Source organism: Bufo bufo, chromosome 2 (assembly GCF_905171765.1).
Source record: "Bufo bufo chromosome 2, aBufBuf1.1, whole genome shotgun sequence".
Lineage (NCBI taxonomy): Eukaryota > Metazoa > Chordata > Amphibia > Anura > Bufonidae > Bufo > Bufo bufo.
The window spans coordinates 283861443-283877725 of record NC_053390.1 but is presented as its reverse complement, the minus strand read 5'-3'; the positions used below and the strand labels follow the sequence as shown (position 1 = coordinate 283877725).

At 43.4% G+C, this 16283-nt stretch overlaps 1 protein-coding gene across 1 annotated transcript in view; it reads left to right on the top strand.

Annotated features, from left to right (window-relative positions):
- Positions 1–16283, top strand: part of RBM19 (RNA binding motif protein 19) — a 60523-nt gene that overhangs the window by 1930 nt on the left and 42310 nt on the right. Inside the window, exons 2-9 of the mRNA XM_040416639.1 lie at positions 2075–2257; positions 2338–2463; positions 7032–7064; positions 9161–9356; positions 9696–9877; positions 12421–12495; positions 13124–13202; positions 15328–15399. Of these exons, the coding sequence (XP_040272573.1) occupies positions 2075–2257; positions 2338–2463; positions 7032–7064; positions 9161–9356; positions 9696–9877; positions 12421–12495; positions 13124–13202; positions 15328–15399 (946 nt within the window). The remainder of the gene's footprint in view (positions 1–2074; positions 2258–2337; positions 2464–7031; positions 7065–9160; positions 9357–9695; positions 9878–12420; positions 12496–13123; positions 13203–15327; positions 15400–16283) is intronic.

Below are 16283 nucleotides of genomic sequence, written 5' to 3'. Positions count from 1 at the left end.
GGCAGTGAGTTCTGTCCTAGGGGCTCAATACCGGAAAAGAACTGATCAGTTTTATCCTAATGCATTCTGAATGGAGAGCAATCCGTTAAGGATGTCTTCAGTTCAGTCACTGAACGGCGTTTTGGACGGAGGAAATGCCGCAGCTTGCCGGAATGCCAGCATTAATTTACATTGAAATGTATTAGTGCCGGATCCGGCATTAAAAATACTGCAATGCCGGATCCGTCCTTCCGGTCTGCGCATGCACAGACCTGTAAAAATGTGAAAAATATATATATATATAATGGATCCGTTTCTCCGGATGACATCCAGAGAGACGGATCCGTTCTTGCAATGCATCTACAAATGCTTTCCGTTTGCATGCAGATTGCCGCATCCGCCAGGCTGTTCCGGTGATGGAACTGCTTGCCAGATCACTCTGCCGCAAGTGTGAAAGTAGCCTAAATTACAAGTTTTACTGAATCTTTTCCCATAAAACTATATATCAATCTGCTCAGCTCCTCCTGCTCTATACATGCTGCCTGCAGATTACATAGCATTTCTTAATGACAGACCCTCTTTATTATTTTGCCAAGTACGATGTTCCTTTAAGTTAGGCGTTTTTACCTTTTTAAGTCATTATTTCTGGAATTTCCAATGGCAGTCTGCCACAATATTTTTGCTGTCAAAAATTCTGACGGACCCTACTATGGTTTAGTTGAAGGGGTTGTGCAGTGAGTACATATTGCTGACCTGTCCTCAGCATAGGTCATCATTATCTGATCAGTGGAGGTCCAACTCCTGGCACCCCCATAGATCAGAAGTTTGAAGAGGAAGCAGTGCTTGTACGAGCTATGCTTCCTCTTCATGATTGCACTGCACGTTGTCGGCGGCCGCGCAGTGTAATTACAAGTGATTAGAACAAGCACTTGTAGTTACACTTCGCTTCTGAGATGAAAAGAGAAAGTAGTGCTTGCATGAGCGCTGCCTCCTCTTCAAGCAGATGATCAGCGAGGGTGCCGGGAGTTGGACCTCCACTGATCAGATATTGATGACCTATGCTGAAGATGGGTCATCAATATGTACTCACTGCACAACCCCTTTCTGTCTGTGAGGATTCATTTGGACACATTTATAAATGCATCCACCTTGGCTCTCTGTGATCAGAGCTTTCCTGATGCTGTTCATATATCGTTTGGCCGGCCTTTTCAAACTCGTGTTTTCTGCAGGGCTTCTGTCTTGAGGAAAAGGGATCTTCATTGCATACTGTTTGCAATAAATTCACAAACGTCTAGTAGGAATAACAGATGAATGGCACAACATAGAGTCATAAGGTTACATGCTCTAGTATTATTACATGGTGAAGGAAAAAGTCAGGAAGGTGGCATGGCCTCTTTAAATTAAAGGCCATATTTAGACTTGTCATAACTGATATACGAATAGAGCCTCCAGAATTATTACATAGGGAACGCAAGTAGTTACTAAAACGGACGTCCGGAGAGGTGACAGGTCCTGTTGAATTGTAGATGGTAGAATATGTGAAGCACTGCTTCATAGGTATAAGGCCTCTTTCACATAGCAGTGAATCGTGGATTCGTTCTCCATGGACTGCACACTGATCCATTGATTTTAATGTGTTATTCACACGTCAGTGGTTTTACACCGACCGTGGAAAAACAGACACCTGCACTACATTGGACCAAACACACACGTTTAACTCTATAGGTCCTATTTGACGTTTTCCCTGACCACTAGTTGGAGATGCTCTGGAAATCTCTTTGGCACCTTAGCAGTGCACGTATGGATGACAGAGGGCAGAAACAACGGACACACGGACCTAACACTGACCATCTCATCACGGACGTCATCACATATGTGACACACTTTGACATACAGGGCACTCTGCACAGATTGAAAAAGATCTGTGTGCAGAAATATCGTTTTTTAGCTTAGGTGTCCCTCTCAGTGGACTTAAATGCCAGTCAGCCGGGCGCTTGGATTTTATGGATTTCCTTGATGGCTTTACTGTAACTGATGAGTGCAGAAATTAAAACTCATTTAAAACACAATGGTTTTGTTGTCTTGTCTTCGTAAGATGAAGGAAGATAGATTCCGAGAACTTTTTGCTGCATTTGGGAATTTAACCGATTGCACCCTGAAATATACGAACGATGGCAAGTTCCGAAAATTTGGCTTCATTGGTTTTAGCTCAGAAGACGATGCCAAAGCAGCACTGAGCCACTTCAACAAGAGCTTCATTGACACATCCCGTATTTCTGTGAGTAAGCCAAATATATCGCTGATGGTCAGGGGTAGGATGATGCATCTGGTTACTTCATTCATTTTTTTCCCCCATAGGTGGAACTATGTAAAGCATTTGGTGATCCTACTAAGGGAAAGGCATGGAGCAAGTACTCTCAGAGTAAAAGCAAGGATGTGACAAAGAATGAGCGTGTAGCAAAGACAGCAGAAGACAGTAAGACGGTGAGGTGACAAGTAGGGCTGTGTGATTTAAACAAGTTAATTCAATTAATTCACTTTCATTCAGCCACCCGCATCTATCAGACAATGGGGGCATATCGCTATCGTCTGTGTTGAGACAACCCCTTTAATGCATGCACGGGCTACAGAGAGCCACACATTTTGCGCTAATACACCACTCCACATCACAGCGGGAGCTGGCTGCAGGGGCAGGTGGAGACAGGTATGGTAGACAGAGGGCACTGCTGCAGAGTATCCCTACCAGTTGACTAAGGAAGATGGAACCAGATTGAGCCCACGGAATCCGCAGCTGCACATGGCTGCCGAGAACCAGGGCATCAGGATATCTAATGTATATGGAGGAGGGTATGTAATGTATATAGATACTCTCCTCCATTCCTCCTCTATATACATTATATACAGTCCTCCCTGTATATACATTATAGACCCTCCTCCAGTCCTCCTTTCTCTATACACTATAGACCCTCTTCTAGTCCTCCTTCTATATACATTATATACCCTCCTTCAGTCCACCCTCTATATACATGGTATATCCTCCTCCAGTCCTTCCTCTATATACCCTCCTCCAGTCCTCCCTCTATATACATTATATACCCTCCTCCAGTCCACCCTCTATATACATTATATACCCTCCTCCAGTCCACCCTCTATATACATTATATACCCTCCTCCAGTCCACCCTCTATATACATGGTATACCCTCCTCCAGTCCACCCTCTATATACATTATATAACCTCCTCCAGTCCTCCCTCTATATACATGGTATACCCTCCTCCAGTCCACCCTCTATATACATTATATACCCTCCTCCAGTCCACCCTCTATATACATTATATATCCTCCTCCAGTCCACCCTCTATATACATTATATAACCTCCTCCAGCCCTCCCTCTATATACATTATATACCCTCCTCCAGCCCTCCCTCTATATACATGGTATACCCTCCTCCAGTCCTCCCTCTATATACATTATATACCCTTCTCCAGTCCTCCCTCTATATACATTATATACCCTTCTCCAGTCCTCCCTCTATATACATGGTATATCCTCCTCCAGTCCACCCTCTATATACATTATATATCCTCCTCCAGTCCACCCTCTATATACATTATATAACCTCCTCCAGCCCTCCCTCTATATACATGGTATACCCTCCTCCAGTCCACCCTCTATATACATTATATATCCTCCTCCAGTCCACCCTCTATATACATTATATAACCTCCTCCAGCCCTCCCTCTATATACATTATATACCCTCCTCCAGTCCTCCCTCTATATACATTATATACCCTTCTCCAGTCCTCCCTCTATATACATGGTATATCCTCCTCCAGTCCACCCTCTATATACCCTCCTCCAGTCCTCCCTCTATATACATGGTATACCCTCCTCCAGTCCACCCTCTATATACATTATATATCCTCCTCCAGTCCACCCTCTATATACATTATATAACCTCCTCCAGCCCTCCCTCTATATACATTATATACCCTCCTCCAGTCCTCCCTCTATATACATTATATACCCTTCTCCAGTCCTCCCTCTATATACATGGTATATCCTCCTCCAGTCCACCCTCTATATACCCTCCTCCAGTCCTCCCTCTATATACATGGTATACCCTCCTCCAGTCCACCCTCTATATACATTATATATCCTCCTCCAGTCCACCCTCTATATACATTATATAACCTCCTCCAGCCCTCCCTCTATATACATTATATACCCTTCTCCAGTCCTCCCTCTATATACATGGTATACCCTCCTCCAGCCCTCCCTCTATATACATGGTATACCCTCCTCCAGTCCTCCCTCTATATACATTATATACCCTTCACCAGTCCTCCCTCTATATACATGGTATATCCTCCTCCAGTCCTTCCTCTATATACCCTCCTCCAGTCCTCCCTCTATATACATGGTATATCCTCCTCCAGTCCTTCCTCTATATACCCTCCTCCAGTCCTCCCTCTATATACATGGTATATCCTCCTCCAGTCCTTCCTCTATATACCCTCCTCCAGTCCTCCCTCTATATACATTATATAACCTCCTCCAGTCCTTCCTCTATATACATTATATACCCTCCTCCAGTCCACCCTCTATATACATGGTATACCCTCCTCCAGTCCACCCTCTATATACATGGTATACCCTCCTCCAGTCCACCCTCTATATACATGGTATACCCTCCTCCAGTCCACCCTCTATATACATGGTATACCCTCCTCCAGTCCACCCTCTATATACATGGTATACCCTCCTCCAGTCCACCCTCTATATACATGGTATACCCTCCTCCAGTCCACCCTCTATATACATGGTATACCCTCCTCCAGTCCACCCTCTATATACATGGTATACCCTCCTCCAGTCCACCCTCTATATACATGGTATACCCTCCTCCAGTCCACCCTCTATATACATGGTATACCCTCCTCCAGTCCACCCTCTATATACATTGTATACCCTCCTCCAGCCCTCCCTCTATATACATGGTATACCCTCCTCCAGTCCACCCTCTATATACATTGTATACCCTCCTCCAGTCCACCCTCTATATACATTATATAACCTCCTCCAGCCCTCCCTCTATATACTTTGTATACCCTCCTCCAGTCCACCCTCTATATACATTATATAACCTCCTCCAGCCCTCCCTCTATATACATTGTATACCCTCCTCCAGTCCTCCCTCTATATACATTGTATACCCTTCTCCAGTCCTCCCTCTATATACATTATATACCCTTCTCCAGTCCTCCCTCTATATACATGGTATACCCTCCTCCAGTCCACCCTCTATATACATTGTATACCCTCCTCCAGTCCACCCTCTATATACATTATATATCCTCCTCCAGTCCTTCCTCTATATACATTATATAACCTCCTCCAGTCTTTCCGTATATAAATTATATACTCTCCTCCAGTCCACCCTCTATATACATTATATACCCACCTCCAGTCCTCCCTTTATATACATTATATATCCTCTTCCAGAACACCCTCTATATACACTATATATCCTCCTCCAGTCCACCCTCTATATACATATACCCTCCTCCAGTCCTCTCTTTATATACATTTTATATCCTCCTCCAGTCCACCCTCTATATACACTATGTACCCTCCTCCAGTCCACCCTCCTATATACATCTTCCATTCCTCTCTATATACACTATATACCCTCCTCCAGTCCAGCCTCTATATATATTATATACCCTCCTTCAGTCCACCCTCTATATATATTATATACCCTCCTCCAGTCCACCCTCTAATGTATATGTGCACCCCTCTATATACAGGATCCCCCCCTATATAGAGTGCTTCCCCAAAAGAAACATTTATTGCCAGGAAAAATAATCAAGATTATAAAAGGAAACGGCAACCTCTGGCACTTCAGCTGTTCAGTAACTACAACTCCCAGAATCCTCCTTTCAAGTCTATGTTAGTTTCAAGAACAGTTGAGTAAATGTGCATGCTGAGAGTTGTAGTGTTACAGCAGCTGGAGTGCCAGAGGTTGCTGATCCCCGTGCTATCGTATAAGGGCTGTGGGGAACATTTGTCTTATATTTAGACAGTGTAGACCAGACAGTTTAAAGATGTGCTACGTATATCAACGAGGCTGTTGCTAGATGATAAATGTAACTTTACACTAGGAGATATAAACGATATAAGTTTGGGCAACGATATAGATTATGTATATATATATATATCCCTATCGCGATAGATGATTACAGAGCGATAGTGAATTGAAGAAGCTTCTCACTCACCGCTCCGTGGCCTCCCGACTCTGCACCGCGCTGCACTGTCCAGGGCCTTGCGTGCACACATTGTCAGCGCGCTGGCTGTCACTGTGTGTGACATCAGGTCCCTCCCAGTGCATGCTGGGAAGAAGACGCGGTCCGTCTCCTGCGGACTTAATCAGCCAGCTGTGCACCCTGCAGGAAAGGTAAGTATATTAGCAGGAGCCCGTATCCCGCGGGGGGTGGGTTGGACGGCCGACGGTTGGGTTGGAGGATGGCTATGGCATGTGGCTGATGGCACTGGCTGAGGGACATGGTTGATTGCAAATAGCAATGGCATGAGGCTGATGGCGCTGGCTAATAATGGAGAAGAAAATAATATATTGCGATATATATCGTTATTGCACATAGTTCAAAATATATTGCGATGTAATTATATCGCTATATATTTGTGCCAAATTTTGCGTGGAAATGATCTAAAACACATAAGGGGAGATTTGTCAAGGCCCATTGTGGTGAGGGCCTCTACATAAATTAAAGGGGTATTCTGGTTACAGAAAGTTATCCCCTGTCACTAGAGCAGGAGCCTTGTACCCTGTGGAGCCCCCTGAAATAGATAGAGCTGCTGGTTGGAAATGCGTGCCTCCGCTCTATTCATTTACGTAGGAATTCTGGAGATAGCAGAGCACTGTACTCTGTTATCTCCAATAGAGCCATTCTTCAAAGAAAAGTAATTTAGTAGCATGACTGCTTTGTGTTACACATTGTTAACTGGATCATTTTTTATTTTTTGTAGGCAACAACAAAGAAGAGCTCCGTTTTGGAGGATGTAGGTATTCCTCATATTTTTGATAACTGTAAAGAAGTTTCCTTTCAATTGTATTGCCAGCTTCATATCTAGTGCTCTTGCCTGAAGTCAGAATGTGACCACACTGCTTGTAGTTGGGTCTCCCAGTAACTTGGGGCTTATCCCATCTCACCGTTAGTAAGGTAAAATGGGACTAAGCGCTTACCACCTGCTTTCCAGGAAACGGAGGAGTGGACCGCCACTAACGGCTTAGTAGCTTCCATTGCAGTACATGAGAGCTACAGAAACCGCATGGCGCACCAAGTTATCCTGTTTCCAGGAGTCGAAGCTACTGAAACAGCTGCCCACCCACCTGCCCCACTGTTTCCTGGGCACCTAGTGGTGGGCACTTAGGCCCATCTCTCCTTAGTAACAGTGAGACGGGACAATCCCTTTAAAACTTTGGACCAGAATGATGAACATGAAGAAATTGTAGGTATATTTGAACTAGTTTTACCATGTGGTGCGGTGAGACGAAACAACAAGTGCTGGAGCAGTGAGCGTGATATCACTGGCGGTACATGTTAAAGTGGTTTTCCACAATCAATGTTTATTACCTATCCATAGGAAATGTTTCTGCTCTATTCAATGTCTATGGGGCTGGCGGAAACACTGGAGCGCTGTACTCATCTCCAATAGGGCCCATAGATTTTGGATAGAGCACACTGCGCACACTTAACTGCTGCTCCATTCAATCTCCTCCTGACTGCACGACCGCTCGGGACCCCTATTTTAGTGATTGTGGCCATCCCAGCGATCAGAAAGTTATCGCCTATCCTTTGATAAATGACAATTGTGGGAAAATGGTTCACTTGCTTCAATATATTATGCAGCACGCACCACATTCTGCAGCTTTTACAGAGAGAAAGTGAACAGAAAAGTACAATAAAGAGGTATAGATGAAGTGTAGCTCCAATAAAGTTACAACATTTCTATAGACTGTTAAAGGGCTTGTACAGTTTAAGAAAAATCTAGCTTTCTTCCAGAAACAGCACCACACCTGTCCATGGGTTGTGTCTGGTATTGCAGCACTTAAGTGGAGCTGAGCTGCAGTTCCGGGGGCACAACCCATGGACAGCTGTAGCAGAAAAAAAAAAAAAAAAAAAAAAGCAGTCATGTTTTTAAAGGGGTTATCCGACACTAACAAATGCTCCCCAGTATGCCGGGCCCCTCACACTGATTCTACTTACCTGGCTCCCTGCTCCGCTCCTGGTCCCCGCACCGCCGCCGCTGCTCCTCCTTGTGCGTGGATGAAAACATCCGGTGTCGGTTGGGGGGGGGGGGGGGGGCAGCCAATAGTAGGCGGTGCGGGGACCAGGAGCGGCACGGGAAGCCAGGTAAGTAAAATCTGTGTGAGGGGCCCAGGCATATGGGGGGGCATTTGTTAGAGTCGGATAACCCCTTTAAGTAAGAACTTGTTCGCACAGGGCACTTTTAGTATAACATTAGATGCTTTTCTTTTCCCCATGAAAACCAGTCTTGAAAAAAAATAAAAAAGTACACCTTAGATTGGTTTCCAAATACGATTGAATCTTGCCAGCCAACAGAGGGAAAAACTTTCCCAGATAAAACTTTTATGAAAAGTTTCTCTGCTTTGACCTGACCGGATCCTAGGATAAGTGATATGTTGAACACAAGGCAGTTTTATCATCTCAGTTCAGCTAATGTGTAAAAGTGTTTTTTAAATCTCTTTAAAGGGGTTATCCAGGAATTTTATATTGATAGCTTATCCTCAAGATAGTTCATCAATTTCAGATCGGCGTGGGTCCCACTCCCAACACTCCCACCAATCAGCTGTGTGAAGATGCCGCTGTTGTCACCGGAGGTCCAGTGAGCAGTGTGCCGCCCTGTACATTGGATCGCGGCTCTGCGCCATCACTGAGCAGCAGCTAGACCACATGACCGATGTATGGTGACATCGCTCACTGAGTGCTGTTTAAACAGCTGATTGATGGGGGTCCTAGGAGTCAGACCCCTGCCAATCTGATATTGATATCCTGAGGATAGGCCATTGATATCAGGTTCCCTGATAACCCCTTTAACATGCTGACCGGGTATGTCTGCTGTTTTACCTGCAGCTGGAAAAAGACAGCGGCTTCAAAGAATTTCTCAGTGTGCACCAAAACAGGAGCAAGGTAGCTACATGGGCTAATGACACACTGGCTGAGCCTATGGAAAAGGGGAAGAGCCGTTCCCAGGATGATTACCTCAACTTTGATTCCGATTCTGAGCAAGAATCTGCTGATGAGAGTGAGGATGGAAAAAAAAATGCAGGTATGAGCAATTTTATTTTCTGTACTCCCTGGTAGCTGCGAGAAACCTGACCTTGATATTGGATCGTGTTGGGGCATCTGTGGACTAGGGGAACCTTTGAGTTGGCCTTTGCCTAGATACAGTCTACCGGAGTGCACTGTGCATGGTGTGAGGCTTTGGATATGTTTACCACATAGTTAAACTGTCCCAGCATGGTCTTTATTTTCTGCACTTCACCATAGCTGAAGTGACACTGGTGTTTCAGGGTGTTCTAATAAATGAGCGACAACATGCAGATGTCGGTTAACATTGTACGCGTGCACAGCAATAACGCATTAAGCAGTGTATCATTATTTGTAGATGAGAAGCTTGCCTTACAATCCGAGATTTCAGATATGGACTACCTAAAATCCAAGGTAGTGAGAGAGCCCTCAACTGCCATTTCTGAAGATGAAGAGGAAAAAGAGGCAGACCAAGAGACAATCGCTACCAAGAGTAAGGTAGCTGGGTCTGCTGAGAAGAGTAGACCAGGAAAGAAAGAGGTTAGTAAATGTCTTATTTTTTTTATAGTAGTTTAGCAATCTACCCTTCTCATGATATCCCACATAAGTACTGTGTACACCAGGGAGCAGCAACCTCCAGAACGCCAGCTGTGGTGAAACTACGACTCCTAGCATGCATACTTGCTTGGCTGTACTTGGAACTTGGAACTTTTCTTAGAAGTGAATCTTGGGAGTTGTAGTTTCACAACAGCTGGAGTGTCGGAGGTAGCTGACCACTGGTGTATTCAGTGTTAAACCCTAGATGATATACACTGAATATTAAGCAATCAGCAATACATCTGCTCATCATGAGGAACAGTGAGCCGATTTTCTCAACTTCAAGTGGAGATTCAGTTGATGATGATGGTGTCCACTTGGTTGCAAGCCTTCTTTGCACCCATAATGTGTAAAGGGAATATTTAAAACCAGATATTGGTACTTTTTTTTTCTGTTTTGCGTACAGTATTCAAACGAACTTTCATCCGAAGTAGATTCGCTCATCCCTAGTAATGAGGCTTATTGGCCAGTGTGAAAGCAGCAGAATTTCAGGATTTTTTTATTTTTTTTGGAGGTTTAGATGGCGTGGAAAATTAAAAAATAACACAAAAAAATCTTCTAAGATATGTTTAACCCCTTAGCTACCAGTGCCGTACACATACGGCCCTGGAGCGATGGTCAAACATGGTGCCCGCTCGCACATGCAGCGGGCGTCATGGCTGGCAGGTCAAGCTTGCGCAGGCTTCTTACTGGCATCCTCTGCGGCCAATGAGGATGCTGGTAATTAATTGAAATACGCTGGGCCTCGCTAAAGTGACCTTGTGCATTTAAGCTTCAATTCTTATTTTGGCCAGCAGATGGCAGGCCAACATAAGAAATGAGCAATTCTGATATTTTAAATGGAAAGAAAAAATCCATGAATGTTCAGAATTAAAAACAAACAATTGGATTTTATAGGCTGAAATGTTAGCTTCAAAATCATAGCAAAAAAGTTAAAAAATATATATAAAAAATATAAAAGTTTAAATCACCTTTCCGTATAATAATAATAAAAAAAAACAAAACATAAATAACAAAAAATATAAACATCATGGGTATCACTGCGTCCAAAAACGCCCGTACTATTAGATTATAAAAAAATTTCCAATACGGCGAATGGCGTAACGGAAAAAAGGGTCACAATGTCCAATTTGTTATTTTTTTCATTGTTTCTCTTACCCAAAAAACTACTGTCCTGCAAAAAATGCTCACAGCTCAGTAGATACAACTGTAAAAAAGCTATAGGGGTCAGAATATAGTGATGTAAATAAAAATATATATTTTTTTTTAAAGTTTACATTTATTTTACACTATTTAGACATTAAAAAAAAAACTATACTTGTGTGGTATTGCTGTAATCGTACTGACCCAGAGAATGAAGGGCATGGCTCAGTTTTGCTGCAAACAGAACGCCATGGGAACAAAACCCGTAAAACGGCGGAGGAATTGCATTTTTTTTTCCAATTTCACCCCATTTGGAATTTCTTTCCTGCTTCCCACTATATTGTATGCCATAATAAATGGTGGCATTAGAAAGTACAACTTTTTGCGCAAAAAATAAGCCCTCATACAGCTATGTGACTGAGAAAAATAAAAAAGTTATGGCTCAAGGAAGATAAATGAAAACGGAAAAACCTCCGGTATCCTAAGGGTTAAAGGGGTTTTCTAAGTTTCTGATATTTCTCATCTATCCTCAGGATAGGTCATTAATATCCTTTCAGTGAGGATATGACTTTGTGCACCCCCACTGATCAGCTCCTCCATGCAGCCTCCACCACTGGAATTGCTTAAAGGGAATCTTTAAAACCAGATATTGGTACGTGTTTTTTCAGTTTTTATTGCGGCTTCCAGCACTGTGAATGGATCAGGAAGGATGGCACTGTCATTCGTTTCATATGGAGCTATGTTGCAGTAACCCATCATAGCCGCTAATGGAGAGGTGCTTCCTGCTGCATTCAAGAGCTAGTTCCAGCCCAGGGCCGCATGGACAGCTAATTGGTGGGGGTGCCAGGTGTCGGCCCTCAGTGATCGAATATTGATGACCTATCCTCCCTTAAAATGTATCAAAACCTTTGAAAACATAAAGGGGCTTTCATCGGCTCTGCTTGGTTTTTCGAGGATGTGGATCACAGATTCATAGAAAGTATATGGGATCCTTACTGTACATGCTCAGAGCAGAGCCAATGAAAGTGAAGGGGCAAAGCTATCTGAGCAATGGTTTAGGCTAGTTTCACACCTGTGGCGTGTATTTCGGCAGAGAACAGCCTGCTGGAATTCTCCGGATCCGGCACTGTTGTATACAAACGGAATGTCCGCCGGCCCCATTCCGGTAAAAATGCTGAGGATCAGCTGGACACAAACCGCTGCATGCTGCGATTTGTGTCCAACCGATTCCCTGCATTCTATGCTGGATCCGGCGGCCAGATCTACATGTCGCAGGTATGAACGTAGCCTTAGTTATACTATATATAAAGTATATCATTTTAACTCTATGATTTTTCCCTCAGAAACCACCTGTTCAGAATGAGCCTACAACACCATATACTGTCAAACTGAGAGGAGCACCATTCAATGTAACAGAAGTATGTCTTATCACTTGGGAAAGTTTTCTTCTAGAAAAAGAGACTGCACCATGCAATTCAGTACTGTGTGCACATATTTCCACATGATATGTTTTATGTAGTTTGTTGGGCATTTTTACATTGGAGTACAGTGTATGCACGCTGTGGAGAAGCTTGGATTTTACAGAATGTTTTGCTATCTGTCAGCCGCATCACCGATGCAAAGGGTGAAATATGCAGCAAAATCTGCATTAGGCCTCATGCACACGGCCGTTGTTTTGGTCCGCATCCGAGCCGCAGTTTTGGCGGCTCAGATAGGGCCGCAAAAGATGCGGACAGCACGCGGAGTGGTCCGCAAAAAAAAATATAACCTGTCCTATTCTTGTCCGCGCTTTGCGGACAAGAATAGGCAGTTATATTAAAGGCTGTCAGTGCCTTACCGCAAATTGCGGAACGCACATAGACGCCATTTGTGTTTTGTGGATTTGCGGACCGCAAAACGCACAGCGGTCGTGTGCATGAGGCCTAGTCCTGTCACCGGTGGAAATGATTCACCATATTGGTCTAAGCACACACAAGTCCTTGTTTAGAACTGGAGAAATAGCTAGGAACTACCTACCCATTACAAAGTATGCTTTTGTATTTTCAGCAAAACGTTCGGGAGTTTCTTCTACCACTAAAACCGGCAGCTTTTCGAATAGTGCGGAATACTTATGGAAACAAGACTGGTAAGTTCTTGTGTGCTTCTAAGGCTAGAATATATTGTTGAGTGAATGATACAAGTAGGCTAGAGATAATTTTGGCCCTCCTGTGTCTCTCAGTCTGCAGGACTTTTCTACATGATCCTAAAAGAAAGAGTCTTGTAGACAGCACAGAATAATTTTCCATTGATTTGTTGCTTTTTCTGGGTGATGAACGACCAGGCGGAGTGGAGCTTATTCGTGGGGCGTACAGACATGGCGGAGGTGGAAGCTCCTGATGCAGCTGGTTGTCTTTAAAGGATTTGGCCACTAAGGGGCAGATTTATCATACACTGGCAGCGTATAACAAAGCGCTCAGCAGGGTGCTCTGCCTAATTCATGATGCGGTGTACGCCTCCTCATAAATTAGGCACAGCATCCACAGTCTGTGCACTTATACTGATACCACACCCTTCTGTGGGAAGAAAGTGCATCTTATAGGGTGAAAAATAGGGTAAATGATGAATCTGCCACCATATCTTTATTGTTGGACATATAAAGGCACTTAGTGATAAGCTGTTAAGACGATTGGCGCCGATGTTCGATGGTTTACATTTCTTGTTTACTGCATTAATTATTACTTAAAGCCTGGCACACTGGTCCCCAAAAAGGACTCTGATGGAGGTACATGGGACCAGTCCCATCCATCAGTGGCCTCCATTGACTAACACTATGCCTGGCACAGTGCATGTTTTAGTTCCTAATGCTATGCCCAAAGTTCCAGTTTTTCACGTCGGTGTTTTCCTTCCGTTCACTGCGTGATTTCGTCTGGGCAGGGTGTTTTCATGCAGAACGTTCAGTTGTGTTTTCCAGCCAAACCCAGCATGCTTTGCTCTGTAATGTTTGCTTCTCCTAGCTAACATGGGGAAGTGTAGAGGGCAGAGCAAGCCCTTCGAAACATTAGGGCAAAGCATGCTGTTTGGTGAGAAAACCCAACAGGAAGCTGATGAAAACAGGATGTTCTGCACATAAACTTCCTACTCAGATCCCATGATCAGAAAACGGAGAAGGAAAGTACTGAGATGAAAAATATGCAGTGTTTGGGGTACTCTGGGCAGATAAAAATATTTTCATTACGAAATTGGAGAACCACCTTAAGACATTGCCACCAGTGGTTTAATAAAGAGTCTAAGCTTTTATGTGCTGTTCCTAGTACATCAGTAAAGATATAGTGGACAACGCCTTTAAATGCTACGTATACCTTTTGGGGGCAATTTTTTATTATTGCATTGTATACATTTTGAGCTAAAATAATTTTTTTAAATTTTCTTTATTAAAAATATGGCGTCCTTTTTTCTGTACAGAGCTGAGATGCTCTAGTAGCACCCTTTTGGATTTTCTGTCTTTTCCATCAGACCAGGAGCAGACGAGCTCCTTATCTCTGCTCTCTGACCTAAACACTCATTATAGCTCAGTTCTTATCTTACTGATAAGAATGTGGCTTAAATAAGTGTTTATGACCTATCCATAGTTTTGAGATGAGGTTTATTTGATTACAAAGTGAAAGTACCAGTCACACAGCACCCTTTGTGACAGAACATCTCAATATTTTTAATATATTAATAAAATATGATTTTTAGCCAATAATGAGCAACATGCAATCATAAAAAAAAAAAATTGCCTCCGAAGGTGTACATAACCTTAAAGAAATCCTACCACCACGAAATACAGTGCAATCTGCAGGCAGCATGTTCTAGAGCAGGAGAAGCTGAACAGATTGATATATGGTTTTGTGGGGAAAGATTCAGTAAAACTTGTAATTTATACACTGTCTGCTCTTGTCTGAGTGCTGAGACCCCCACTGAGCGCTAGAATGAAGAGAGAACCCCTGCATAGCGCATTTTCTCTCCTGTCTGCAAGAGACCGAAACAAGATGGGCCCATAAACTTTCCATGGATTCAGTTTAATTTCCTCTCCTGCAGTGAGGAAAGAGAGAGAGCGCAATACGCAAGTGCTTCTGAGCTTCTCTCTCTCTTTTGTTCTAGCGATGTATCTGTGACATAGTAAAAGTTTTCCGAAACTCAGTGACTCTCTAAGATGTCCTAGAGGCAAGAAATTGATTTTGTTTTGTTTCCCATCTCCTGCTGACAGCTTTTTTTACCTATTTTTTCAGGTTATATTTTTGTGGACCTGAACAGTGAAGATGATTTACGTAAAGCTCTCAAGAAGAATAAAGATTATATGGGTGAGTTAACATAGAAGAATTTGTGATAGCCAACATAATATATACTGTCACTGTATTTATTTAAATTGGAAAGCCAGGCTCATATTATAAGTCACATTTTCCTTGAAAATCATGATTGCGATTGACTTTTTTTCTGTATGTGGAATTATGGAAACCTCAGGATCGATACATGTTAGTGATCTGTAAATGATAAAAAAAATGGAAACATCATTATTCAGTTTCCAGTTTAAGCACCACGTGCAGATATACACACACTTACACGCCTTGGCATGCTATCAGTAAAGTTACTAATGGTTGTATGCGAAAAGTTCTGCCATGCTGAATGCACTTGGGCACGCAAATCATCAAGATCTGCTGTTGGCGGCTCCCTTTGCAGTTGCCGACCAATGAAGTCCCAGATGTGCTCGAAGGGAGACAATTCTGGAGATGCCGCAGGCCATTGTACCATGTTTAGGCCACTCACAGTAGCACAAGCAACATGTGGCCTGGCATCTTCCTGTTGAAAAACAGCTCCTGGGACACTTTAGAGAAATAGCTGTACCACTGGTTCCATGAACAAATTAAAACTGAGCTGTTAGTGTACCTGAAATGAAGACTAGAGGGGTTCGGACACCATACATTATGCCACCCTGCACTAAAAACCTGGGAGTAGGACCGGTTTGATGTTCCCTTGTAAGGCCTCATCATGGCGTTGCCCACATGGTATCCAGACCAATCTCCGGGTATCATTGCACCCAAAACAAAAGAGGGTCACATCACTCAAAAGGATAGACCTCCATTGCTGTCTTGCTGTGCAGCAGGACAGCCTTTGAGAGCAGTGGTGTGAGGTCAGTGGAACTTTTGTAGCTGGACATCTGGCTCGTAGCCAAATGTCATGCAACAGG